We start from the raw sequence: 27,396 nt of genomic DNA, 5'->3' as shown, positions 1-27,396 counted from the left end.
CTACAGTCATTGAAAAATGGGAAACGGGCCATGTGTGCAGCTGTTGGAAAACGTGGAATAGACAGTCTGGTGTTATGTAAATTGCTTGGGAAGATTACAGGCCTCAAGTGTGCGTTGTGGTGTTAGATGCTTGCGCATTTATGGGTCAGGAACGCAGAATGGAAAAAGGTGTTTGTTGTGGTTTCTCCCCCCGCTTCGCTGAGACATTCTTCACAATCATCCTTGATTTGGCTCGGATGGAGACAACAATCGGCCAAACAACGAAATGGTAAACAACAGTTGGCTGCCATCAAAAGGCCGGGATGATTATCTCGAGTATCACTCCAGATTTGTTTTGTGGTTGTGGAAATTTGTTCGAGCTCCTCATTTAAAGTGAATCTGTGGTGCGCACAGGGAAGATTAAAATGGACGAGGTTCTTTAACAGCTGCCACTGCTGTGTTTGGGGAAAAATACGGCTACGCTACATGTTGAAGCGGAAGTAAACAGATTCGTTGCACGCGTAGACTCACGGGCCATGACAAACCCATTAGCAGCCTTTTCCTGCCAGTGTTTGCTTTTTAGTCACTGAAGGGACAAAGCATAGATCATTAGCAGGGGGTTGGTCGCTGTTGTAGACGTAAGTGGCATGTATTTGTGTGTTTACGGAGTCAAAAACCGCAACTAAATTCACTGTTAGTAAAACCACCTGTCGAGTCCATAAGGGTCTGACATTTGAAGCATTATTACTGTAATCCCACCAAAACAGCGGGAATCAAGTCGCTGTGCGAAAAATGACTGCATACTTCCTGACAACAAGCAATGTTCTGGATATAACCTTTATAAAATGTTGACTTGCCATTCAAGGAAAAAAACGGCCCAAAGATAGCTTGTTTTACATGTGCGGACGATTAAATCGAAAGACAATAGAAAACGTCTCTCTGGGACTTTCACACAGAGAATAAAAGAGCATGGGCTGACTTTAATGACAAATAGTTTACAAGAAACATCTAAATCAATCATTCGTTCTAAACAATTGAGTCACAAAAGGAGGAAGTACAAACATTTTTAGTGTTAAAGATGAACATGAAAAGTGTCTGGGAACAACTGCTGGGACAATGTTGGACAGACTGTAAGGTAGAAGAGAAGTTCAAGTGTAAATATGCAGCCCAGTTATATAGTCGTGTATTTTTTTTAATTCTTTTTTCGTGATATTATCACAAATTTCCGAGTTTTTTCGTGATCGTATAACGAATTCCTGTTTTCGTGTGATTATCACGTATTGGTTACTCAACTGTTTTGTCCTATTTTCTTACCATTGTCGCTTCGGTTTAGGGTTAGATTTACATAAAATGACATACCTACCCAAACCCAACTCTAACCCCAACGTAAGGCGACATAAAAAAATGAATCAGAAAAAATAGCATAAACCAATGTTTAAAGTGACGTTCTAATGCAAGCACCAAATCTAACCCTAAACCGAAGCGACAATGGTTTAAAAAAAGGAAAAAGCAGTTGAGTAACCAATACGTGATAATAACACAAAAACAGGAATTCGTTATACGATTACGAAAAAACACGGAAATTCGTGATATCACAAAAAAGAATCAAAAAAATATGTGACTATATCAAGAAATCTTGTAAGACTGGGTAGAAATATGTAACGTAGTTTACACGGCCAATAAAAAATCCATTAGCAGTAACTCTTATGTTATTTGTTTCTAGAGGAGATATACTTGAAGAAACATTACATAGCTATTTTTATACAACAACACTTCATTTAAGTCAATATTTATTTTTATTACACGCCTCTTTGGAATGCTTGATTCTGATTGGCCAGTTGCGACATTTGCAAGTTTGTTATTCCCAGATAACAACCGCTCAAAACTAATAAAACATGGTAAACCAAAAGTGGCAAATCATTTTGACAGGTACAGTTTAATATTACACTATATATATATATATATATATATATATATATATATATATACACATGTGTCATGAACATGAAGGAGATGACTGTCATTAAGTGTCATTCATTAAATTATGTCATTTTTAATGCAAAGATGACCTTGTTTGAGATGTCTTTTTCATGACACCTTGACATTACCAAGACAACATAACTGACCACTTTTTACCAGTGATACTCACTAAAAACAGTTGGGTTAAAAATAACCCAATAAATAACCCAATGGTGGGTTACTATAGCACCGACCCATTGTTGGGTTATTTTAACCCAATGCATTGGGTAGAAAGTTTTACCCAATTAGTTGGGTTATGAAATAACCAATTTGTTGGGTTATTTTTGCAATGCTGTTTTAACCCCATTATTATTATTATTATTATTATTTATTACTATTATTTGCTTTATAAATAAATAATTCAAAACTTACAAATACATTTATAATGCTTTAATTTCATTTAGTCATTTGCACCTGCATTTAAATGTATAAATACATACATGTATAGAAGCATAAATACATACACACATACATACATACATACATACATACATAAATAAACAAAAACATAAGAACAAAACAAATCTACTCAATCTTATCCAACTAAAAACTGCTTAAAAGCATAGTTCACACATTTTGTCATCATTTTCTCCCTCTCATGTTGTTATAAACCTGTATATAAGTCTTTACTTTGATAACCACAAAGGTATATTTCAAAGAATGTTTAAAAAATAAAACCGATCATGAGCCCCATTCATTTTCATAGTATTCTTTTTTCCTACTATGACAGTCAATGGGGCTCATGATCTGTTTGGTTTCAAACATTACTCAAAATATCTTCCTTTGTGGTCATCAGAACAAAAAAATGTGTACAGGTTTGTAACGACAGGAGAGGAAGAAAATTATGACAATTTTCATTTTTGGGGGAACTGTCCCTTTAAGCAGGTGACAGTGTGTTCAGGAAACATCACATGGTACAAAATGTATTGTGTGTTACAGAAACTACTTAACAGTAGTGAAAGGCTTGGGATACTCTGTATAAAATGTAAAAAAAAATATTAAAGCACATGTCAACTGCTGGTCTTGCTCCAGGGCCATGCCTCCCCACGATAACAAAGGCTTGTGATTAGTCAAATTCATCCCATAGCAGAACATGGGGTCTTCGTCATACCTCCTCCTCCAAATACTGAATTATGTTTGTTTTCTGACCTGAAGACAGAATTTTCACAATGTAAATATGCACACATAAACAGGATAAAAAAAACTAAGTGTCATAAATTATACTTACAGGTTGCAAATTAATAAATGTTTGCTTTGCCTCTTGGTACTGTAGGAAGGCTGAATCATCTTGCTGGCCATTTTGTAAGGTTTTTAATGCAACATCTCCAAGAATGTCTACATTTAAAGAAAATAATAATTAATTAAATCTCAAAGCAAACACATCTGGCACGCTGAATAAATACTCTACTTTGACAGTAGATGGCGCTGAATTGCAAATTCAACCGTTACCGGGGTTACAGTATACAGTAGTAGACGTGCAGCGCTTTATCAGGGATTATACTGAAGTAAGACGACAATAAAATGCCATCGAGTCATTTCTTAAGACATTTACATTCAGAATCACATTTATATTACAGCTCTGTGTCTATAACACAGACCGGCTAAAAAAATATTTGGAGCAAAAAACAGCCGGTTGCATCCCTTACAAAAGTTAAAAAACGGTTTTTACTACACTTTAAACAAAACAACATTGTCTGTTACAGAAAGCATGGTTAAAGCAATATGACAATCAATACGCCGTTATACTACTAAAAAAGAAATGATTCATTTTCGTAAGGGCTCATGCTGTTGGTGCTGTTTAGTATTAAAATAAATTGCAATGTCTCTCTACGTTTATGATTGCTTAAAAACGCGTTTGGCATCGATAACAGTTAATGAATGGAACAGGTGTAACGGACAAAAACTAGACAACAGCGTTTTTGTACACTTATTTAAACGTGGCTGATAGTTTACGGTGTGTTAGAGCTTAAAGACACTTTGTAGCAAAATAAAACATTACACAGAGATATATATTTTAAAACGTACCTCTCGTGTCTGTCCGCACTCAGCAGTGGCACCGGTCAACCGTTGAAATTCAAAATGCGTGACGTGAGCGCGATTTTAACCCAACTCTCTGGGTTGTTATGGAAATAACCCAATACAAGCTAGGAATAACCCAACAGAACAACCCAATACGTTTAACCCACCTATTGGGTAAAACAAATAACCCAACGGTTTTTAGAGTGTACAAATTGAATTTGTCATTAAAATGTCATTAAGTGTTAATACTCTGTCATATAGTTTTATAACAGCATCATGGATATTTTTCTTGACCTCAACTACAGTGGTACAAATATAATTGTCATTAAAATGTCATTAAGTGTTAATACTCTGTCATATAGTTTTATAACAGCATCATAACTATTTTTCTTGACCTCAACTACAGTGGTACAAATATAATTGTCATTAAAATGTCATTAAGTGTTAATACTCTCTCAAATAGTTTTATAACAGCGTCATGAATATTTTTCTTGACCTCAACTACAGTGTTAAAAATATAATTTGTCATTAAAATGTCATTAAGTGTTAATACTCTGTCAAATAGTTTTAAACAGCGTTAAAAACTTTTTTTCTTGACCTCAACTACAATGGTACAAATATAATTTGTCATTAAAAGGTAATTAAGGGTTAATACTGTCAAATTGTTTTATAACAATGCCAAAAATATTTTTCTTGACCTCAACTACAGTGGTACAAATATAATTTGACATTTAAATATCATTAAGTGTTAATACTCTCTCAAATAGTTTTATAACAGCGTCATGAATATTTTTCTTGATCTCAACTACAGTGGTACAAATATAATTTGTCATTTAAATATCATTAAGTGTTAATACTCTGTCATATAGTTTTATAACAGCATCATAAATATTTTTCTTGACCTCAACTACAGTGGTACAAATATAATTTGTAATTAAAATGCCATTAAGTGTTAATACTCTCTCAAATAGTTTTATAACAGCATCATAAATATTTTTCTTGACCTCAACTACAGTGGTACAAATATAATTTGTCATTCAAATGTCATTAAGTGTTAATACTCTGTCAAATAGTTTTAAACAGCGTTAAAAACTTTTTTTCTTGACCTCAACTACAATGGTACAAATATAATTTGTCATTAAAAGGTAATTAAGGGTTAATACTCTGTCAAATTGTTTTATAACAATGCCAAAAATATTTTTCTTGACCTCAACTACAGTGGTACAAATATAATTTGACATTTAAATATCATTAAGTGTTAATACTCTCTCAAATAGTTTTATAACAGCGTCATGAATATTTTTCTTGATCTCAACTACAGTGTGTCACGGTGCGAATACACCGAATAAGGAAAAACTAAAGGAGAACCCAAACGCAGACGATATACAAAAATAAACTATGATTTTATTAATACAAAACAGAAACACCCACGTGGGGGTAAAACAGAGAATAACTAAACACTGGGATAAACACAAGCCAAAACACAGGAACTGGTAACAGAGAACACGGAATACATGAAAACTCTGAAACTACAACAATATCCACAACGCACGCGCACACGACAGAGAACACGAGGGCATTATAAAGACACCACATCAATGGGGAACAGGTGAACATAATTAATCACTTAAGACACGAGTACATAAGGGAGTAGGGTAAAAGTGACAAGACACTGGGAACACGTGTCACACATACATGATGTGAAAACACACGTGTTCCCACATAAACACAATGCTGCCCTGACCTTGCCCTCAGAACATAGACCTGAACCTATACTAAGGTCTGGCAAGATCACGACAGCAACAAGACACCGGGAACATGTGGAAGCCACACACACAATGTGATTCCACATGTCCCCACACAGAACATAATACTGTCACGGTCCTGTCAGATGCACTCAGACCTACATCTAGCACAGATGTCTGACAAGACCGTGACACAGTGGTACAAATATAATTTGTCATTTAAATATCATTAAGTGTTAATACTCTGTCATATAGTTTTATAACAGCATCATAAATATTTTTCTTGACCTCAACTACAGTGGTACAAATATAATTTGTAATTAAAATGCCATTAAGTGTTAATACTCTCTCAAATAGTTTTATAACAGCATCATAAATATTTTTCTTGACCTCAACTACAGTGGTACAAATATAATTTGTCATTCAAATGTCATTAAGTGTTAATACTCTCTCAAATAGTTTTATAACAGCGTCATGAATATTTTTCTTGATCTCAACTACAGTGGTACAAATATAATTTGTCATTAAAATGTCATTAAGTGTTAATACTCTCTCAAATAGTTTTATAACAGCGTCATGAATATTTTTCTTGATCTCAACTACAGTGGTACAAATATAATTTGTCATTTAAATATCATTAAGTGTTAATACTCTGTCATATAGTTTTATAACAGCATCATAAATATTTTTCTTGACCTCAACTACAGTGGTAAAAATATAATTAGTCATTAAGTGTTAAAACTCTGTCAAATAGTTTTATAACAGCATAATAAATATTTTTCTTGACCTCAACTACAGTGGTACAAATATAATTTGTAAATTAAATGTCATTAAGTGTTCAGTTTATAATGTTTCCTCCATGTGTTTAACAAATAAAATCAACCATTCAAGAATAATGATAATTAAAATATTTTACTGCATTTGGAGACTGATTCATTTTAAATTAAATGAAAACAGCAAAATATTCGCTTAGAGAACCTTTAAATGTTGTGATATTTTTTTCTTCCATGTCAGAAAATTTCAGAACCAGTTCTGTTAGTTTTGTATGTAATGTGCACATACGTAAAGTTGAGTATAATCTTTTGACATGTCCTTTGCACTTTGTTAAGGTATTTAAAATTATTTGACATAGTATTAACAGTAAATGCCATTTTAATGACAGTTTAATGTAATGTTAACCCATAAAGCTAGTTAGTTTCTTAAATTTGATAATTATTCGGCTATTTCATGTTAATGACAGATTTCTGACAGGTTATGATGTACTGGTTTATGTCAAGTTGTTATAACAAAGACAAATAAACAATGTCAACTTTGCTTTAAAAATGACATACAGTAATTGAACAAATGGCACTTAATGACAGTTGTCATAAATGTGCATAAAATCTCCTTCATGTTCATGACTCAAGTCATGTCTTGATTATGAAGGTATCATGTCAGTCTTATGAACACCCAAGTAAAGTGTTAACATGTCTTTTATACATTAACAAATTATTAAACCAAATAGCGTGTTTGTGACATTTGATCGTCTTGTCTTATCTTAAAACTGAAAGTAAATGGGTCTTCATCGCTGAAGGTCTGTATTCGCTAAAAATGAGCAAATAAAATATTTCAAATCAATATTTATTGTTCCTTACCTTAATTATGAGGTAAATAGCCATGTTATAAGTGGGATAATGTATAAGCACCCATTGGTTTTCGTGAAATAAACCCCTTCAGTGTGATACAACATTGTCGCTGTGATAACAATCGACTACCTATATATTAACCTTTACAAAATCTATATAATATGCTTTTTAGTGCCATAGTCTACTTTTATAACGCTTGTTTATTGGAGCTTGACAAATGATGTCACTGTATGAAGCTGCATCTTCAAACATTACCCTTTGTGTTTTACAAGCAGACAATTTTGGGACGATGAGGACTGGTAAATAATGACAGAATTGTAATTTTGGGGAACTGGATGCATTCCCCATGTACAAGAACAAAACATCTCAGTCCCACCATTGTAACTCGTGCATAAAAGCAGCTACTAAAGAGAGTGAGTATTTTGCACATCAGCAACAGCATATTCTTTACAAACCTGGCACAGCTATCCTTCCTGATGTTGGGTGGTCCATTTCCAAAATAAGGCCATTGTGTGCAACCTGGGAATGGAGACAAAAGAACGTGAGCCAGTGATAATTATTCATGCTAGCTTTCTTTTCTTTACCCGACGAGCGGTGAAACAGACAAACTGAAGCTACTACCTCGCTGTCTTCTTTCACGGACCACACAAAATTTGAAAGTTGACTTTTTCAACTTGACGTGACAGCTTTGAACGTACTCAACAAAAACAGGGTTAAACTCACAGAAACGACAGCTCGGGATTTACGAAGACCAGCCAATTGTGTCATTACATGGCTTACATGCTGAAACTGATGTCTTACGTCAATTGTGGTTTTTTGTTTATTTTTTCCTTTTCAGTGTCCGTCTTTCTCAACTTGTCGTTACCCCATAATCCTCCTATAACAAACTTTCATTGTTCCAAACCATTATGAGCGTCTTTCATCCATGAAACACAAAGCCTGATCTTTTCTTTAGAATGGAAGTAAATGGGGAGAGACGCTGAACTTTTAAATGGCTGAAAAAGTACAGTGTAAGTATAAAATAGTCCAACAGACCGAAACATTAATGTGGTATTTAAACACTTTCCACTGAACGTGTTGTCCTTTGCTGCACAGCTGTCAAATCTAATATGGTTTCTTCAGACATTTGCATCAGGTTTGACATCAGTTGCGATCGACTCTCGTCATGTCTCGCAACCAAATCCCACTCGTGCCAAACCTAACATGTCTGAAGTGATGTTTGATTGGAAAGTAGGAGCTGTAGTGCTGTGGCCTGTGCACAAGCTCCAGACATAAGAGCTGTTGATTCATGGGGACCCGTGTTCGAGTCTGACCCGGGTCATGTCCTGATACTACACCCTTTCTTTCACCCTTTACTTTTTAACAATATATATATATATATATATATATATATATATATATATATATATATATATATATATATATATATATATATATATATATATTTCACAATCTGCTCAGTTACTGGGATTTTCACGCACAACCATTTCTAGGGTTTACAAAGAATGGTGTGAAAAGGGAAAAACATCCAGTATGCGGCAGTCCTGTGGGCGAAAATGCCTTGTTGATGCTAGAGGTCAGAGGAGAATGGGCCGACTGATTCAAGCTAATAGAAGAACAACTTTGACTGAAATAACCACTCATTACAACCGAGGTATGCAGCAAAGCATTTGTGAAGCCACAACACGCACAACCTTGAGGCGGATGGGCTACAACAGCAGAAGACCCCACCGGGTACCACTCATTTCCACTACAAATAGGAAAAAGAGGCTACAATTTGCACAAGCTTAACAAAATTGGACCGTTGAAGACTGTAAAAATGTCTGGTCTGATGAGTCTCGATTTCTGTTGAGACATTCAGATGGTAGAGTCAGAATTTGGTGTAAACAGAATGAGAACATGGATCCATCATGCCTTGTTACCACTGTGCAGGCTGGTGGTGGTGGTGTAATGGTGCGGGGGGTGTTTTCTTGGCACACTTTAGGCCCCCTTAGTGCCAACTGGGCATCATTTACATGCCATGGCCTACCTGAGCATTGTTTCTGACCATGTCCATCCCTTTATGACCACCATGTACCCATCCTCTGATGGCTACTTTCAGCAGGATAATGCACCATGTCACAAAGCTTGAATCATTTCAAATTGGTTTCTTGAACATGACAATGAGTTCACAGTAGTAAAATGGCCCCCAGTCACCAGATCTCAACCCAGTAGAGCATCTTTGGGATGTGGTGGAACGGGAGCTTCGTGCCCTGGATGTGCATCCCACAAATCTACATCAACTGCAAGATGCTATCCTATCAATATGAGCCAACATTTCTAAATGCTTTCAGCACCTTGTTGAATTAATCCCATGTAGAATTAAAGGAATAGTCTACTCATTTTCAATATTAAAATATGTTATTACCTTAACTAAGAAGAGTTGATACATCCCTCTATCATCTTTGTGCGTGCACGTAAGCGCTGGAGCGCGCTGTGACATTTCGATAGCATTTAGCTTAGCCCCATTCATTCAATGGTATCAAACAGAGATAAAGTTAGAAGTGACCAAACACATCAACGTTTTTCCTATTTAAGACGAGTAGTTATACGAGCAAGTTTGGTGGTACAAAATAAAACGTAGCGCTTTTCTAAGCGAATTTAAAAGAGGAACTATATTGTATGGCGTAATAGCACTTTTGTGAGTACTTCGTCTCGCCTGAAAAGTCAGCTCCCCATCTCCCTCTCATAATGGGAGAGGAAGGGTGTTACTGCGCCGAGTCGAAGTACTCCCATAAGTGCTATTACGCCATACAATATAGTTCCTCTTTTAAATCCACTTAGAAAAGCGCTACGTTTTATTTTGTACCACCAAACTTGCTCGTATAACTACTCGTCTTAAATAGGAAAAACGTTGAACTTTATCTCTGTTTGATACCATTGACTGAATGGGGCTAAGCTAAATTCTATCCAAGTGTCGCAGCGCGCTCCAGCGCTTACGTGCACGCACACAGATGACACAGGGATGTATCAACAATTCTTAGTTAAGGTAATAACATAGTTTAATATTGAAAATGAGTAGACTATTCCTTTAAGGCAGTTCTGAAGGTGAAATGGGGTCAAACACAGTATTAGTATGGTGTCCTAATAATCCTTTAGGTGAATGTATGTACATGTGTATGAAAGTGCGTTGGTGTATAGATATATGTATCTGACGTACATCTTAGTGAATGGTTTATGTTTATCTGATAAAAAAAACAATGAACTGAACTGAACCTATTGTTTTATTTTTGGAGCTGTATAAAAAATGTATTATATGGAAAGTATGGACATTTTTAAATATTCTTCCTGTGATTCACAATGGAAATTAAGCCATACATGTTTAAAACAGCATGAGGATGAGTAAATGATGTTAGAAGTATTTTTAAGTGTATAAAAATAGACTATGTGCCTGAGCACACTGTTTCTTTGCTGTTCCCTTTTCATTTTGAGATCCAAATGTCCAGCACTGGTCCCACCAGAATCCAAAGCCACGCTATGCAGTCTGTCAAAGTGCATTAGTGTCATTAGTGCTATAGGTTTGCATGTCAGTAAGCGGAAGCCAGACAGTTATATAAGATGATGTCCAGAACACCAGATTGGTGGGGTGGATGACACCCTTGTCCTCTGCCTCTCTCTCTTTATCCCCTAAATACTCTGTGTACTTTAAGATCCTTCTGGGGCAAGTTTAAGAATACTAAAGATAGGAGCTACACAATGACTCTGGACTCTCTTAGTCAGGGGTGGAGTGGGACCAAAAAATCTATCGGGAAATTTCATAGACCACCAGCTCTTGGTGGTCAAAAAAAAACAGCCAAGAGTCCAATTATTCGACTTTTCTCAACTGTTCCCATTTAACAGCTCTTGATACGAATCCACACATGAAGAATTGTCACCCCAAATTCTGCCATCCAAGACAAAATTCACACATGCTAAAACAAAGCCGAATCATTACGCTCTTGGCCATGTAATTTTGAGTGTGCGCCCAGTGGCTATACATGTGTCTACCTCATTCAATGTGTGCATCATCCAACACATCCGCTGTTTGTACGGCAACCCTTTGAAATGCAAATTAGCCAAATGAGAATGAAGAAGTGCGGTAGATGAACTGCAACAGAGCTATTTTGTAGGGTGCTTGAATAATGACTGGCAAGAGCTGGAAACAGATGAAAATGCTAATAGAAGGCAGATAATAAGGGAGAGCAAAGAGTCAAAACAAGAGAGCATGAGAGATAATGATGATGTGTTTTCCAGGGAAAACCTTAGTAATGGATCCCACTGGCTAGCAAATCATTCCTTACAAGGAAGAAAAACAGAGGGGTTCTCCATGCACAGTCCCTGATGATGCCGACACTTTGACCAATGTCAGAATCAAGCCAAAGAGCCCACCAACAAGGTTAAATCAGCAGCAATAAGACATCAGTAAATATAGAAGAACAGGTCAGTACAGTACAAACCAAGAGAATTATCAGGGCTTGTGTCACAATCCACCTATTTTTATGCACATTTTGGAGTATTGCATAAAAAACGCTGGATGGAAATGCCAAGATGCACATAAATTCTAAAAATGCACATAAAAAAAACATACACGTAAACTACAATGGAAACACTTTTTTAATTTAATGTTGCCCCAAATTTATTTTTATATAATTTAAGATATGCACCAAAAAGTCATCAACGGCAAACCTGGACTAACCAGCTTAAAGTATAAAGTACTCTGATGAATCCCAGTCTCTAAAATTCTGTAAAAATAATTAAAAAATATTTAAAACATAAATATATTTGAATGTAATATGTAATATTACTTGATATTAATATTAATATATATTAAAGTGCACTTATTTAATTACTAAAAAAAATATTTTGTAAATTTGGTATAATACAATGTGTTCGCGTGGTTTATGGTTGAAAAAAAAACACATTATTTTCCACATACCATACATTTTTGAAGCTCCATATTTCACTCTTTTTCTGAAACGCACAGATTTTGTACAAAACTGATCGATCTGAAAAGCGCTGTGTCCCTGATTGGCCAGCTAATCTGTACATTGTGATTGGCCTGAATTAGAGGTCTTCACGGGTCCACTTAGATCCGAAAACCCGAGGTCCGACCCGAGACCCGATCGGGTTCGGGTCTAAAAGTTTCACATGTGCCTCGGACACGGGTCGGGTACAATAATAGCGGCATCGGGTCTCGGGTAATTTAAAAATGAATGTGTTTTTTCTGAACGGACCCGAGAAGACCCGAACTCTCTCGCCTGTGTGCGTCAATGTCCTTTTCAAACCTCTCATCTGTTTGCCAAGAGCGCTTGCGACATTGTGTGGTTGTCGGAAGGTTCATTTTCGTTGAGACAAACATGTCAGTCAATTATAAATGTACATTTTAGCGGTTACGTTGGTGTCGTCGTCAGATAACAAAGTAAAACTAATGGAGCAGCTCGCCAAATTGGTTGCAAGGTCACCGGAGTTTCTTTCTGTCTGACTGCTGCGCGTGGGTCTGCAGAATGCACACACGTCAGTGCCGTTTACATTCGGTTCCAGTCGGGTTAAAAAAAAATTTCACTAGTTCGGGTCGGACTCGGGTCTAATTTTCCCGGGTTTGTCTCGGGTCGGGTCTTTCTTTAAATAATTTTTATTCATGCACGTCGGGTTCGGGTATGAAGTGATTCGGGTCATTTCGGGTCGGGTACATTTCTTTGGACCCGAGAAGACCTCTAGCCTGAATACCTCTGACGTCAGCAGGAAATGTGACGCTCCTTACCATGTTTGAAAAATTCACTCACAGTGCAATGCTAACAGAAGTCAACTTACAGACTGAGTCCGAAGCGGGAGGAATTATGATAATGTCGGTCTTGTCTACAACAGTAAACAGTTGCCTACAATCTGCGTGTTTGTTGCATATTGTTAACTTAACATGTACTAATACACACTAACACACCAAAGAAATGTAAAATCGTGAATTGGACCATTGGTGCTCTTTAATATGACTTACTCGACTGGCAACTCAAACAGCAGGAATGCACAGATAACAGGTGTATAGTCTTTCGTCTGTTTGCTCTGAGTTGATTATACATAAAAATGGTTAAATACAGTAGCTTTATGCTTTTCTTACTGATATTTAGCACCAGTTTATTTGGAAGTGACGATTGTACTCTCTTTAGCTTACTGGATGCTTTATTTGCAAATGCGACATTCAAATTATGCGCATACGTTTAATAAGCAACTTTGGATGCAAACAAGATATGAAAGGGTTAATTTTGCAATAATGGTTGGCTTAGTGTTTTTTTAAAACATATAACATAGCACAAAGCACATAATAAATTCATGGGCTTAAAACCTACAGTGCCCCTGAATTGCTCAGTCGTAGTGCATTGTATTGGCAGTGCAAAAAAGGGCTTTGATGGGTTCGAACCCAGGGAATATGTATAACTTTGCATGTCGCATGTAAATGTACAAAACAATTAGTCTTAGAACAAAAAATATAATTGAAACAATATTAGGGGGGGTGTGCACTAGTGATGCGCAGGTCGCCGTTTTTTCCAACCCGTGGGTCCCGCTTTTATGAGTATTTGCCCCCCCCAACACTGTATCTATTTTTTACAACGTCCAATGCCCGCAACCATTAAAATAGAAATACTAGGCATTTGTAATGTAAATAAATAGAGGATTTATTTCAGCCTAAAAGTGCTTGGAAACCAACCCAGTCTCACCCCATGTCGTCAATATTTGACGACACTTGACCATTCGTCATATGTTGACGCGAAGGGTATACCTTTCGCGTCATTTTTTGACGAACTGGGGACTTCAATACTATTACGTCCGTTGCATTCTCTTTCCTATTTTCTTACCATTTCCGCGTCGGTTTAGGGTTAGATTTACATAATGACATCCCTACCCAAACCTAACTCTAACCCCAACGCCAGGTGACAACTGTTTCATTTCGCGTACCTAACTCTCTAACCCCAACGCCAGGTGACAACTGTTTAATTTCGCGTAGACTGTTTAATTTCGCGTAATCTAACCCTAAACCGACGCGAAAATGGTAAGAAAATAGGAAAGAGAATGCAACGGACGTAATAGTATTGAAGTCCCCAGTTCGTCAAAAAATGACGCGAAAGGTATACCCTTCGCGTCAATATATGACGAATGGTCAAGTGTCGTCAAATATTGACGACATGGGGTGAGACTGTGTTATGGAAACAGCCATTAGATTTCATCGCCCTGTAAACTGGCAACAACATATGCCAAAGAACCATAGAAACCAGCATGGTCATATTAATATAGAGATTTACAAAGCAGCGTTTCTATTATCTATTCACCAATTCCCTACATTAATTTCTCCGGCAGATCGTCTTTCATCTTTTATTTCTCCGTTTGTTTTGTTGTTGTGGCTGGCAGCGGGAGCTACTTGGCGCTTCCGTGACGTGATGCCAAAGGTTTGGGGATATCAAGTTACGTTGCGCAAGTTACATTGCGGAAGTTAAGTTGCCACGTAGGCCTACGTAATTTAACCTTATCAAAGAACGTAATAAAATATAAAAATATATATTCCCAAATATTTAATATATGTGCTACAGGGAATTAGAAACAACATACCTGTTTTTTATTTAGTTTTTTCAGCCGACTGCCGGCTTTCTTCAGCTGAGCGCATTGGTTGCTTTGATACTTCTGCTTTGTTTATCAGTCTTTGTAGGATACGCCAGTTGTTGGTGGTGATATTTGTCCAACCCCTCCTCCACTGTAATTGGATGGCTGTGTGAGAACTGACATTGACGAGCTGAGTTTTTCACCCAAAGTTTAATATTTTTCAACTCTTGGCACACAGCGCTGAGCATGGAAAAAATCGCTGAGCGGCGGCTTTCAGCACAAATAAAAACACCAGCTGCTGGCTTTTTTGATAAATGCCGCGCTTCCATTGGAAACAATTGAAAGCATATGCAGGCCATCGGCATAAAAGCTTTGGTTACCAGCGCAATTGGTAATTGTTTCAACACACATACTGATGAAATGTATACCTGGTAATGCACTGTATTATATTTTTATTTCAGTGGGTTAACCTCACAAAGCCAGACCTTCATACTGAATGGCCAAGGACCTCCCTAGAGGCCATATTAGTGACACGTAAAGCAACCAATCACATTTCGCTTTGGGGCAAAGAAATGTCTGCACAATAACAGAAATCATTCATTCACAAACGGCAGGTTCTAAATTAAGTGATTTTACATTTATATATTTTGAAAGATATTTATAATCCATAAGTTTTACCAGGGTATAGTACTACTTTTTTCAAATATAGTACCTTAAAAATGAAGTATCATGTAAACTGGCAAGATTGAAGGGTTGGCGGTTTCAAGCAGCTCCAGCAACATCTGATTCCAACGTGTGAACGTGTTAATGGTTGAATTATGGCAATGAGATTTATTGCACATGAAATTGTAAATATGCCTGTAGGATGGCAAGTAAAGGAAAACTAGTTGTTTCATCAGCTCGCAGTAAACAAATCCAAAACATGCCATTAATCATTTAATCATTAATCACACGTGCTTACATACACAGGGCACAAAAAATCCATGTTGACTAAAAAGTGAAATATTCAAACAACAGACCCAAGTCTGTCACGGTTCTAAAAGATGAATGGTTGGAAACTTTGTTTTCAGGAAAGTTGATTTGCTTTCTATGCACTCCACGCGGGAGAGAGATCGCTTCCCATGTCCTCCCTTTGCAGACTTGGAGGAGCTGCCTGAGTAACTTTTAGCTTTTAATTTGTGAATTATTCGGTCAGTGTGACTTTGCATAAGAATATTGTGATCGGTGTGACGTCAGAAGCTCTGCGGATTGACATATCAGTGAGAACAGAGATAGCTGAGAGCGAGCTGACACCTTCTCTCATCTGCTGGAGTTCTTCATAGTCATTAACTCCACAAGCACCCCTGGACGAGCACACGTAAATGATGAAAGGATCAGATGTGTTGATGGATGATGAGTAAGAACACAGAGAAAAATGAAAGTTCAACACTCACGACATTCTAGAAAGATGAATCAGTTCCCCTTCTTCAAGGCATGTCACTTTTTACCTTGCACCATTAATTTTATTATTTCCTTGAAGTAATTGTAAGTACTTCAGCTTTCATTGTTATTTAAATGCATAGCTATTGGATGTTTTACCAGCTTTATCATCCAACAGGAGAAATTCCTACATAACAAAATAACTTCTTATCAACAAGAAGCAAAAGGTATATAAGAACAGTTCACCCAACAATAACTTTGTTAGTTTTTACTTTTAAGGCTGAAGTATTAATTTCTTACAAATACACAAGGGTCCATGTACAGTATGTGCCCCGCCAGATTTTTTAATTTCTCTTTAATGCAATTATCTAATCATCCAATCCCATGGCAGTTGCTTCAATGCATTTAGGGGTGTGGTCCTGGTCAAGACAATCTCCTGAACTCTAAACTGAATGTCAGAATGGGAAAGAAAGGTGATTTAAGCAATTTTGAGCGTGGCATGGTTGTTGGTGCCAGACGGGCCGGTCTGAGTATTTCACAATCTTCTCAGTTACTGGGATTTTCATGCGCAACTATTTCTAGGGTTTACAAAGATTGGTGTGAAAAGGGAAAAACATCCAGTATGCTGCAGTCCTGTGTGCGAAAATGCCTTGTTGATGCTAGAGGTCAGAGGAGAATGGGCCGACTGATTCAAGCTGATAGAAGAGCAACTTTGACTGAAATAACCACTTGTTACAACCGAGGTATGCAGCAAAGCATTTGTGAAGCCACAGCACGCACAACCTTGAGGGGGATGGGCTACAACAGCAGAGGACCCCACCAGGTACCACTCATCTCCACTACAAATAGGAAAAAGACAATTTGCACAAGCTCAACAAAATTGGACAGTTGAAGACTGGAAAAATGTTTCCTGGTCTGATGAGTCTCGATTTCTGTTGAGACATTCAGATGGTAGAGTCAGAATTTGGCGTAAACAGAATGAGAACATGGATCCATCATGCCTTGTTACCACTGTGCAGGCTGGTGGTGGTGGTGTAATGGTGTGGGGGATGTTTTCTTGGCACATTTTAGGGCCATTAGTGCCAATTGGGCATTGTTTAAATGCCACAGCCTACCTGAGCATTGTTTCTGACCATGTCCATCCCTTTATGACCACCCAAACTCTTTTGGGCAGTAGTCTACCCTTTATAAAGGTCCTAAAATATACCATTTAGATACAGATATGTATACATTTGGTACCAGTTTGAGGTACCAATATGTATCTTTAGAGTACTAATATGTACTCTTTAGTAACAACTTGTACCTCTGAGGTACTAATATGAACTCTTTAGGTACAAAAGTGTACTTTTTGAAAGCGTACTGGCCCAGTGACAGCTTGGGACTATTTTTGTCCATTTGTTTTTTTTGACAGTGCACCGTAAATGAGAAATAACTCAAATATGTCAACAACTTAAAGAACCTAATAGATTTTTCATATCAATCCACATTCCTGTGATTAAAAACCTGTCACGACCACAAGGTTACAATTATCCCTCTCTGAACTGTAAAGTGTCTCAAACCTCAAACAAACTCCCAAATCAGAAGCCTTTGTACCTAACAGTAATAAATTTGCAACTTCATCATACCGAATATTAAATCTGACAGTGGCTTCCGTCTTCTCTGCGGACAGGACTGAACAATCAAACGGAACTGGCAGGACCGCAAAGTAATTTAAAAGTTTTGCGAGACATGTGGACACCAAAACTGAAGCCCGAAGCCTGTACGTTAAACTCTCATTGTGTTGAGCAATAAAGTCCCATGTGACAGCGAGCGACTGGCACAGCAGTTCCATATGTGTGCCCTGTTGCCCCAGCAGTGTGGTTTAAAACCAGACCACTGTGTCTGTGTGCTGTAAAAAGCCTGTTTATTTGTGTTTCTCTCACTTTTAATGGCTGCCTCCGAGGCCTTCTTTCATCCAAAGAGCGTTTCTGTCCTCCCCCCGTCACTCTGTGCTTCGAGAGACGACGGTTGGCAACGCTGTGGTGGCGTAGGAGTAATAAAAAAATAATAAGGCTCAAACGTTGATCGATGGCTTTAATTTAAACATCATACATGTGTTATTTTTGGTCCATCAGAATTTATTATGCGTACACCTTCCGTTTTATGACAACGCAGTGCATAAGCAACCTGACATGAAAGTTAAAGCTATTGCACGCTGCCTATGGATTGCAGAAGGCAGGAGCTATTACAAGAAGCCATTAGCTGTCATGTTATCACGGCGTAGCACTAGTGAATGCTGTACTATTACATTGCATGTACTTTCAGTGATCAGACTTAAATATTTCTATCTGGGAGTCATAAAAATGTGTTTTCATAATAGTTCGACGATCTCTCTGTAGCACTGTATTGATATTTATTAATAATTGCCATTAATTCAGCTTGAACCACAACCACTTAATATATTTCATTTAAACATGTAAGCTTTTGTTGTTTATAAAATGAATACTTTGCATGAATGAATGCATCTGGTAGTCCTGACATCACTGTAATATTATATTTCATAACCTTCATTTCTAATGAGGCTGTTCATTTATGCAGAAGCAAAGCCTATTACTTTTACTGCCTTGTTTACAGTTATTATATCTGCATTTTACTTGATTTCATTTTCATTACATATAATATTCAAACCAAAAATTCAGCCAAACCTATAAAACTTTGAACTTCTTTTCTGAAAACAATTTAACTGCAATGACATAATCTAACGCAGATGAACAGTGATTCATACAAGTGAAGACAACACATTTAGATCATGTATGACTTGTAACACAGGCGGTATGATATAAAAAGTCTGGATTCGAGGTGTACATGGAGAAACAATTACTTAAAGCACTGCCTGCTCTGTCACTGGCAACAGTTTAAAACAATGGTCTCAACCAGCAACAAGCAGACACCATTTATATCGATACTGGTTGAGGTTTAATTGCAATAAATAAAAGTTCAATATTTGATTATTCTGTATCTTGATTTTCTTGATACATCCAACAAAGCAAAAAGCCTATAATTCACTGGCCAAACAGTTTGAAGTATCATCATTCTCCCCATAAATGTCCAGTTACATCCTAAAGTTTAATAGCTAGTGTTGGAGGGTTGTTCAAATGAGCAATAGCAAGGATGATAAATGAATTGATATTTGTTTTCTAAATCAGAAAAATTGTCAAACAAACGTCACAAGCTATCACTGGTCTTAAAAAGACCTGTGTAAAATCGATTCTGCATCGGAAGGCTGCAATTCTGTGTTTCATGCACAGCTTGTGTGTGTACTATAGCGTTTTGGTCAGTAAGAAAGTCCTTATCAATCTAAAATCATTATGAGTCTGAGTCGTTTATAACGTGCATTTAAAAAAGCAACACTCGTTAAACAAAATATTCTTTATTATCATGTAATACCTTGAACAATCTGAAGAACGGCGATATAAATATTCTTCTAGACATTTCCTGAAATAGGGTTGGTAATGCTACCTTATCTGTGACACAAATGGAGTTTCTGCACAAGAGCGCCCTCTGGCCTCTGGATGTGGCGGCATTTTACCGTAATTCATTCAAATTTCATTCATTGAGAAAACGCGCATTTGCACGATTAATCATTACAGCCCTAGGTTTAGGGTATACATTTGGTACCAATATGTACTGTAACTAATATGCACTCTTTGGTACCAATATGACCTATTTAGGTGCAAATGTGTACTTTTTGAAAGGGTAGTTGTAAATTGTAAATTTAATACAAATAAAAACAACACAGGTCTAGGGGTCTATTTTAGTTTAAGATTAATGTTAAAAACCTGTGTTGTTTTTATTTGTATTAAATTTATTTGTATTAAAACTTTTAAAAGTCGTTTCTTTCAGTCTTGGAAGTAAAAATTGGCTTTTAATTGCTGTAAATTGACATATAGCTTACATGATCTGTGTAATCTTAAAGAATAATTTACAAATATGCAAAAAAAAAAAAAAAAGTTCAGCACTCGGACAGTGCCGTGAGTTTTTTTTAAAATAATTATTTAAAATTCATATTCACAGGTACAAAGTCATCATAAATGTATGTGGTAGCATTTAATAAAAACCATTTAAAAATAGATTTTTTAATCTTCGTTTTACAGTTAAAAATTTTTGCTATCCAAATAGGGAATCGGCATGGCACCAGCACAACTTGCTTTTAAAGGGGATGAGAGATGAGACTCTCATTGGTTTATTGCATGTTACGCCCAAAACACCCATTACTCATTATGAGAATAGGAACAACCCTTTTAGACTGTGCCCTTGGTGCACAAACCATTTTTTCCATCATTAAATTTGCAAAAGTGGATTCGGACATGCCTGTTTAAACTGTGCGCTTTAGACAATGTGCTTGGATTGTTAAATAGGGACCTAAATGTTATGGTTATGTTTCAGATGACTTTTAATCTGCATAGCTCTTTTAATTGCCTCTGTTTTTTAACAGAGTAGACATGCCGGCACGTTTAAGCTAATTTCCTCTTCTCCCATTTTATTCACGTCGGATATGCGGGTTGTAGCTTTGACACCAATTCCAGTCGAATTTATTCTGTCAAACTTTTAAAAAAAACGTTACAAAATTTTAAGCTCTCTCTGTGAGGGTGTGCATGCGCGCACACATATGGACCCTGAGCTGCGCGTGTCACTCTAACGAGACAGACAGTAAACAGAAATGACAAACACACATGTAAACACTAAAAATTCACTTATTGTACGATAAGTTGATGTAGTCATTATCACGATAGGCCTAGCTATATGGCACTTAAAAACCATTTTGATTACGAGCCAGTGAACCGCTTTTTAGCACCATTTGTTTTTAAAGTGCATACAGTATTAACTCATTCATCACAAAACTTGTTACTGTTGTTTTACTGTGCATAGAGTCATAAAACAAATATATAGACGCCAAGTCTGTGAAAACCCAGCAAAAGTCACAGCAAATTGCCGCCTTAAATCTTTTGGTTTAATCAACTCGGATTTACAAGTTATTTTAACTTACTAATATGTAGCTTGACTAGAGATGAGTTTTTATAACTTAAGTCAACTTCATTTTTAAGTTGTGGCAACTAAGCGTGCCACACAAGCCCTGTAAAGTGAAGCTAAAATGTCTCGATCGCCCCCCAGTGACTGGTCCCAGTATAGGTCATAAACCCCGCCTCCCCATGTTATTCAATGGGACTTGAGACCAACTAAAAAATTTAATTAAACTTCAATTATCTTTTTTCTGAAGCTGGTTTCTGTAATTTACTGTAGTTTTTATCACACTGATGTAAATTCAAATGTTTGTTTTTAAAATAAGTTTGTGTTTAGTTAGTTATTTAATGATATAAAAACGGTGGTGTCACGTCATGATTGACAGCTGTGATATCGTGTGATATGCGCATTCTGTGAGAGCGAGGGCGGGGTCTTGATTTTGCGGCTTTACTTCCTGCTCACTACTGCGCAGGACTGGTCCCAAAATCGCTACAGCGCAGACTCAAGACCCAAGATGTCAGCGCCATATCGGGACACTGCCGGCTTCACTTTTCACCAATGGAAGAGAGCGAAAAGGCGGCGTCCATCTTTTTTTTTACAGTCTATGGTGGCAACTAATCTCTTGTCAAGATAAATAATAGTCCGTTAAAATTACTTGAACAAAAAACATAAGGCAGCAAATAATTTTTTTTACGATGTGTAGATTATGAGACTTCAGTCTGGATTTCACAGACAGGGTCACATATTTGTGGAGGATTTCTGACACATAATACATTTCTCCATAGAGTTTTGTGAACTGTGCCTTAAGAAAAAAAAATGCATTGAAGAATTATTCTCTCCTCTATTTTTTCTATATGGCTGTGATCCATTCGTGTTGATATACAACATAGCTTCCATACCTTGGCATGGAAATTCCAAGTTAATTGTAAATCAAAGCAGCCCACGTTAATCTCTTTTCATTATTTTAAATTACAGTACTTGCTTTCTTATTAACTGATACGATTATTACAGAGAAGTGTAATAATACAGATCATGTGTGGAATACAATGCCACGCTAAACTGTATTTAGCCAGGGCCTATTTAACTAAAGGCCCGAGACCATCAATTATTGGAATGAAAACCTAATATAGTCCAGATGTGCCCTCGTGCTTCAGAGAGGAGCCGCAATGAACACAGATTTTTCTTTTAAGTATCAGACTGATTATCCAAGTTTAAGGTTCGTTGATAAGTCCTATAGTTAAACGAAATAACAGATAATAAAATAAAAATACAAAGAATTATCAGTTTACTCACACACTTTCATCATTTTGCCAAATTACATCACCCTGAACCCATCACATATGTCTGAAGTAAATATGCATGATGTAGATTATGAGACTTTAATTTGGGTATACTGTAAAAGCACTCTCATATGATTTCTCAGACCCCCACTCTTCCTCCCTGTAAATGTGTCACTTTAATGAATACAATGAATCACATTTACAATAGTTTACAACTGTGATTGCACTGTAATCCAAGTTGGAATCTGATCCAAATGCTTGTCTAAACCAGCCTTATTATATTTCTTACAGATGGCTCACTTAAGCTCCTGTTACATCTAATTGCAACCGTATGAATCCAATGTGTCATGAATTCATCTGTTCAAAGAGATCTGAATTTTGACCTGCCAGGTGCGTTTGAGGTTTGGGCATTGACTGCATGGGTCCAGTTTGGGCTTTACTGTGAGCCAAAACGTCCAGTACTGGTATTAAATGCTCTTTTATGTTCAAAGCCGGTTGCTTATGCATCCTCTGTTTTGTTGTTGTCACAGGCCTTGATTAAAAGATACAGTAACGCTGTGATGAGAACATCATGTTTTTGTGGCTTATTTGCTCAGTTTTTTTTCAAGTTTGTGCCTTTCATCTTTCTTTCCATGCAAGTGTCAAAAGGTATCTTTTGAAAAGATGAATGCGCTCTATAAGATCTATACGTTGAAAAATACATAAACTTGCCTATGTTTCTATATACTGTAGTGGTATACACTGGTGAGGTCATGGAGGGACATCAAATACCGAGCTTTCCAGGCCAACAACATTTGGATCTCATTTGTACCCCAAACAAACCAAAAAGGACACAATTTTGTGTTTAACGCACATCGCCCTCACAGTCTTGAGGAAGCTACAGCGCTCCTTGTTTGTAGGTCTGTGTGCGGTGCAAGGCTCCGATTGCATCGATACGCTCTTTAATGATGATGGCTTATCTCCAGGCTGGAAGCCTGACACACACGGCCAAGCTCGGGTCACGAGGAAGTGTTCGCTGCAGCGCTTCGGATGAAAGTGAATGGGATATTTTCCAGGCCTGCGAGCTTGTTCGTCTCTACATTTGATTTTAGCTCATTTCCTCAGCTTTGACGGCACATGTGAAGGATATTAGCCACATCAAGTAGCATGTGCGGTGCAAAAAAACTGAATTAAGGTGATGTTGTAATCTGTGTACGTGGAAGTTTATACTGCAGGGTTTAATGAAAGCCAACACACAGTAATTTATTAACCGTGTATAATTGGGTAAGCGATGTGACCAATTTGTATTATGTATTAAGAGCAGTGTTGGGGGTAACGCATTACAAGTAACATGCATTACGTAATAATATTACTTTTCTGAAGTAACGTGTAAAAAACGCATTAAATTATAATTGTACATGTTAATATTTCAGTTACTTTTTTAAAAAATTAATGCGAGTTTAATTAATTTGATGTAAAAAACAAATGTACTGCTTTAAACTGAACATATTACATAGATTTACGCACTCTATGCGTGCGCCTGAGCGGGAACAGTTTCAATCAAAAAACGGAGATGGCAGGACAGAGCTTGACATTTTTGCAATGGAAAATGCAATTTCTAAATGCAGACTTCTGGTCTCCATACACAACAAGCTTCGTTTGTGGGTTTACTGGCCAAGCTGCTTCTTCGTTGGCTATTACACTGCTACTTTGGGTTACACATTTGAATACTGCCTACTAGGGGTCTGCATGTGTAATTGCACGTCGACACAAAAGTATATATGAAAACCGACGCATAGCCTACGGCATTGAGGCTACGCTTGTAGCACAACTATAATGAGCCCCTAATTCTTTCCCCGCCATTGACGAGTTATCTCGTCAATCCGCAATACTGCTATTATACACCAGGTGGCGCACTTCTGCAACTTATAAAACTGGGAAGTATCACCCTAGGGCAAACGGCTGTATGTCCGACTAAGTTTTGACGATCGCTCTGCCATCAATTAGGACTAAAGCAGCTGATATCAATTAGTACTGATAGGGGGCAGGATTTATCTCTTAATACTGACAGATTGCAAGTGATCTACTAGCTTTCTATGCCATTTTGCACCTTGTTCTCTTCGTGTGTTCAATATTTATTCCCTGTGTCATTTCACTTTATTTATTATGACTCAACTTGTATACTTAAATGTTCTGATTTCAGAGTAAAAAAGGTGACAGTGTCGCACGCACGGGGGGGGGGGGGGGGTGTTAAGGTTTCCCCAGCTCTATATTTTTGTGATTTTAATATGATTCTGAGCGTGACTTAACAAAAATCAGCATACTTTAATCAAAAAACAATGTTAAAACATCCTTGAAGCTTAAAGAGAATGACACATTTAATATTTTACAAATGTTTTTATTTACAACTCACGGAAACACCTGGAGGTGTTGTGAAGCATGACACTGAAATAAAAAACAACAAGAGACAGACAGAAATGAAAAAAATATATTTTTCCGATGTTCGTGAAAGCTTCGTGCGACAGAGCCACTTTGTCCTCAGCCGGCGTCTGTGCAAGGTTGACAATGACGGGCCATTGTGAATGGCAGTGAGTGCTCCACCAAAGTGCCCAGAACCATTGCCTGAAAGTAAATTAAAATCATTAAAATATAACCTTGCAAACTATCATACATAGGACTAATATGATAAAACATCTCCATACTGTATGAATGATATGCAGTGAATATCAAAATACATTTCTGTTCAATAATTATAATAATAATGCATTTTATATGTAGGACTCCTTACATTGAATAAACAATCTCAAAGTGCTAGTGTTCATAATGTAAATTCAACTAACAAAACAATGTAAAGATTTCATTGACAGACTTTGATGCAAAATGTAGCCCTTTATTATACAGAAATTTGCTGTTGGTGTATTATCCTAGGACAACACGCTCGCCAGATTGTTTTATCTAAACAGCCATATGTTGTTAAAAATGACTGTTTACCAGGTATACAGCCACCAGGAATGAATGGGGCTTGGCTAAATCCTAACACATTCACAACGCGATGTAGAAAGATTAAGTGCATGCATTGAAAAAACATAGGTATGTATTAATTAGTCTAAGTTGAGGTAAAAACATAGGAAAATATTGAAAAACGGTGGGTTTTCCTTTAACATTACTCTCGCATCAGCTGTTGTGTAAACAGTCACATTTACCCACAACACGAATGACTGCCTGCGCAAGCGCGCGCCACAGCCACCATAATGAATAAGTTACTCAGGGTAACGTTAGCTCAGAATTCGATTAGTAGCCGTATATCTCAGAACTCAGGGCAGAACACCCGGGTAACGATAAGCCTAGCTAACAATCGTCCTGCTAAGTTAGCTAACATTAGTCATTTTGCTCGAAGCATAGGCAAACTTTATGCAAGGTCTACGTTTGTGCATTACTCGGCGTTGACTCGTTCCTAAAAATACAATATAAGCGGTAGCGAACGCTAATTAAATCAAGCAAACAAATAGTTGTCGTTTTTGGTCCAAAAAAGTTGACTTACCTCAAATAAGATGGTTCCTTCACGTTAAAAGTGTCCATCAGACTCGCGCGATAGCCAGCTGTGTCTCATCCAAAGGACCGCGCTGTCTTCAAGATTCTGAAGGAAGTGCTAAGATTCCGATTGGCCCGGAGAAAAGTAAGTGCTAAGATTCCGATTGGCCCAGAGAAATGTCAAGTATAAGAATTATCCAATAATGTTTGGCAATTCTAGCCCGCATGGCATTCAGATAAAGGGCAGCCTTCCGACCCCCCCACACACCTAAAAAAAAAAACTCTCCGGTTCTATGCGATTCACGTGAATGACCCAATTGACCAAGAAAACGGCGATTGTCGCCGAAAAGCGACAAGTTTGCAGGTCTGATTAAAAGCAAATGTTTCTTTAACCCATTTACTCCTAAAACGCCTGCTAAAAACGCCTATAAAAACCTATGTTATTCTAGGATAAATACCCTTATCTCCTGAGGGTTTCTTAGAAAAAATACTAAGAATTGTCAACGTCTCCCAAAAACTTAATATCTAAGCCTCTGTAGCACTTTTTTTAAAACACATTTTTTAAAACATTCTGAAATTAATGAAAAAGGATGCCGAATACAAAATGCTGCGCCATGCAAGAGGTTCAGAGTTGCACAATGCAGTAACCGGCAGTAGATGTAATGTTTCGGCGCACAGCATCAGGCGCAAATGGGTTTAAGGGATAGTTCACCCAAAAATAAGCATTCTGTCATTATTTACTTTCAAGTTGTTTCACAACTTGTTCACCCGTACAAAATTCTTTGTTTTGTTAAACACAAAGTAATACATTTGTAATCATGCAGTACTGTACGCAGGAGCACTATTGAAAAATTATACTATGGAAGTCAATGGTGCTCGAAAACTGTTTGGTTACAAACATTGCTCAAATTGTTTTTCTTTGTGTTCAGCAGAACTAAGGTTTGTTTATACAGGTTTGTTACAACTTCAGTGTGTGTAAATGATGACAGGATGTTCATTTTTGGGTGAAGTATCGCTTTAACTAGTTTTGTTTTATATGTTTTATTATAACCGTTTTACATTAAACTATAACTAATATTAGATTTTTTTATCAAAAATATCCATGTAACTTTCTGTATTTTTACAATGTGTTGTAAATGATTGGATTTGAAGATACCCACTCAGATTCAGGAACTGTTTATGATTTTAAATGTA

General features: G+C 37.0%; 1 protein-coding gene across 2 annotated transcripts in view; it reads right to left on the bottom strand.

Annotated features, from left to right (window-relative positions):
* sugct (succinyl-CoA:glutarate-CoA transferase) overlaps positions 1-27,396 on the bottom strand; it is a 154,727-nt gene that overhangs the window by 18,331 nt on the left and 109,000 nt on the right. The window contains exon 13 of one of the 2 annotated variants that reach the window (XM_065294740.2): positions 7,843-7,906. The exons of the other annotated variant lie outside the window; for it this stretch is intronic. Within the exon in view, the coding sequence (XP_065150812.2) occupies positions 7,843-7,906 (64 nt within the window). The remainder of the gene's footprint in view (positions 1-7,842; positions 7,907-27,396) is intronic. 2 annotated transcript variants of the gene reach the window in all.

The sequence above is a fragment of the Paramisgurnus dabryanus genome, chromosome 22, assembly GCF_030506205.2.
Source record: "Paramisgurnus dabryanus chromosome 22, PD_genome_1.1, whole genome shotgun sequence".
Classification (NCBI taxonomy): domain Eukaryota; kingdom Metazoa; phylum Chordata; class Actinopteri; order Cypriniformes; family Cobitidae; genus Paramisgurnus; species Paramisgurnus dabryanus.
Note: the sequence above shows the minus strand (reverse complement) of the source record. Positions and strands in the feature narration are given on the sequence as shown.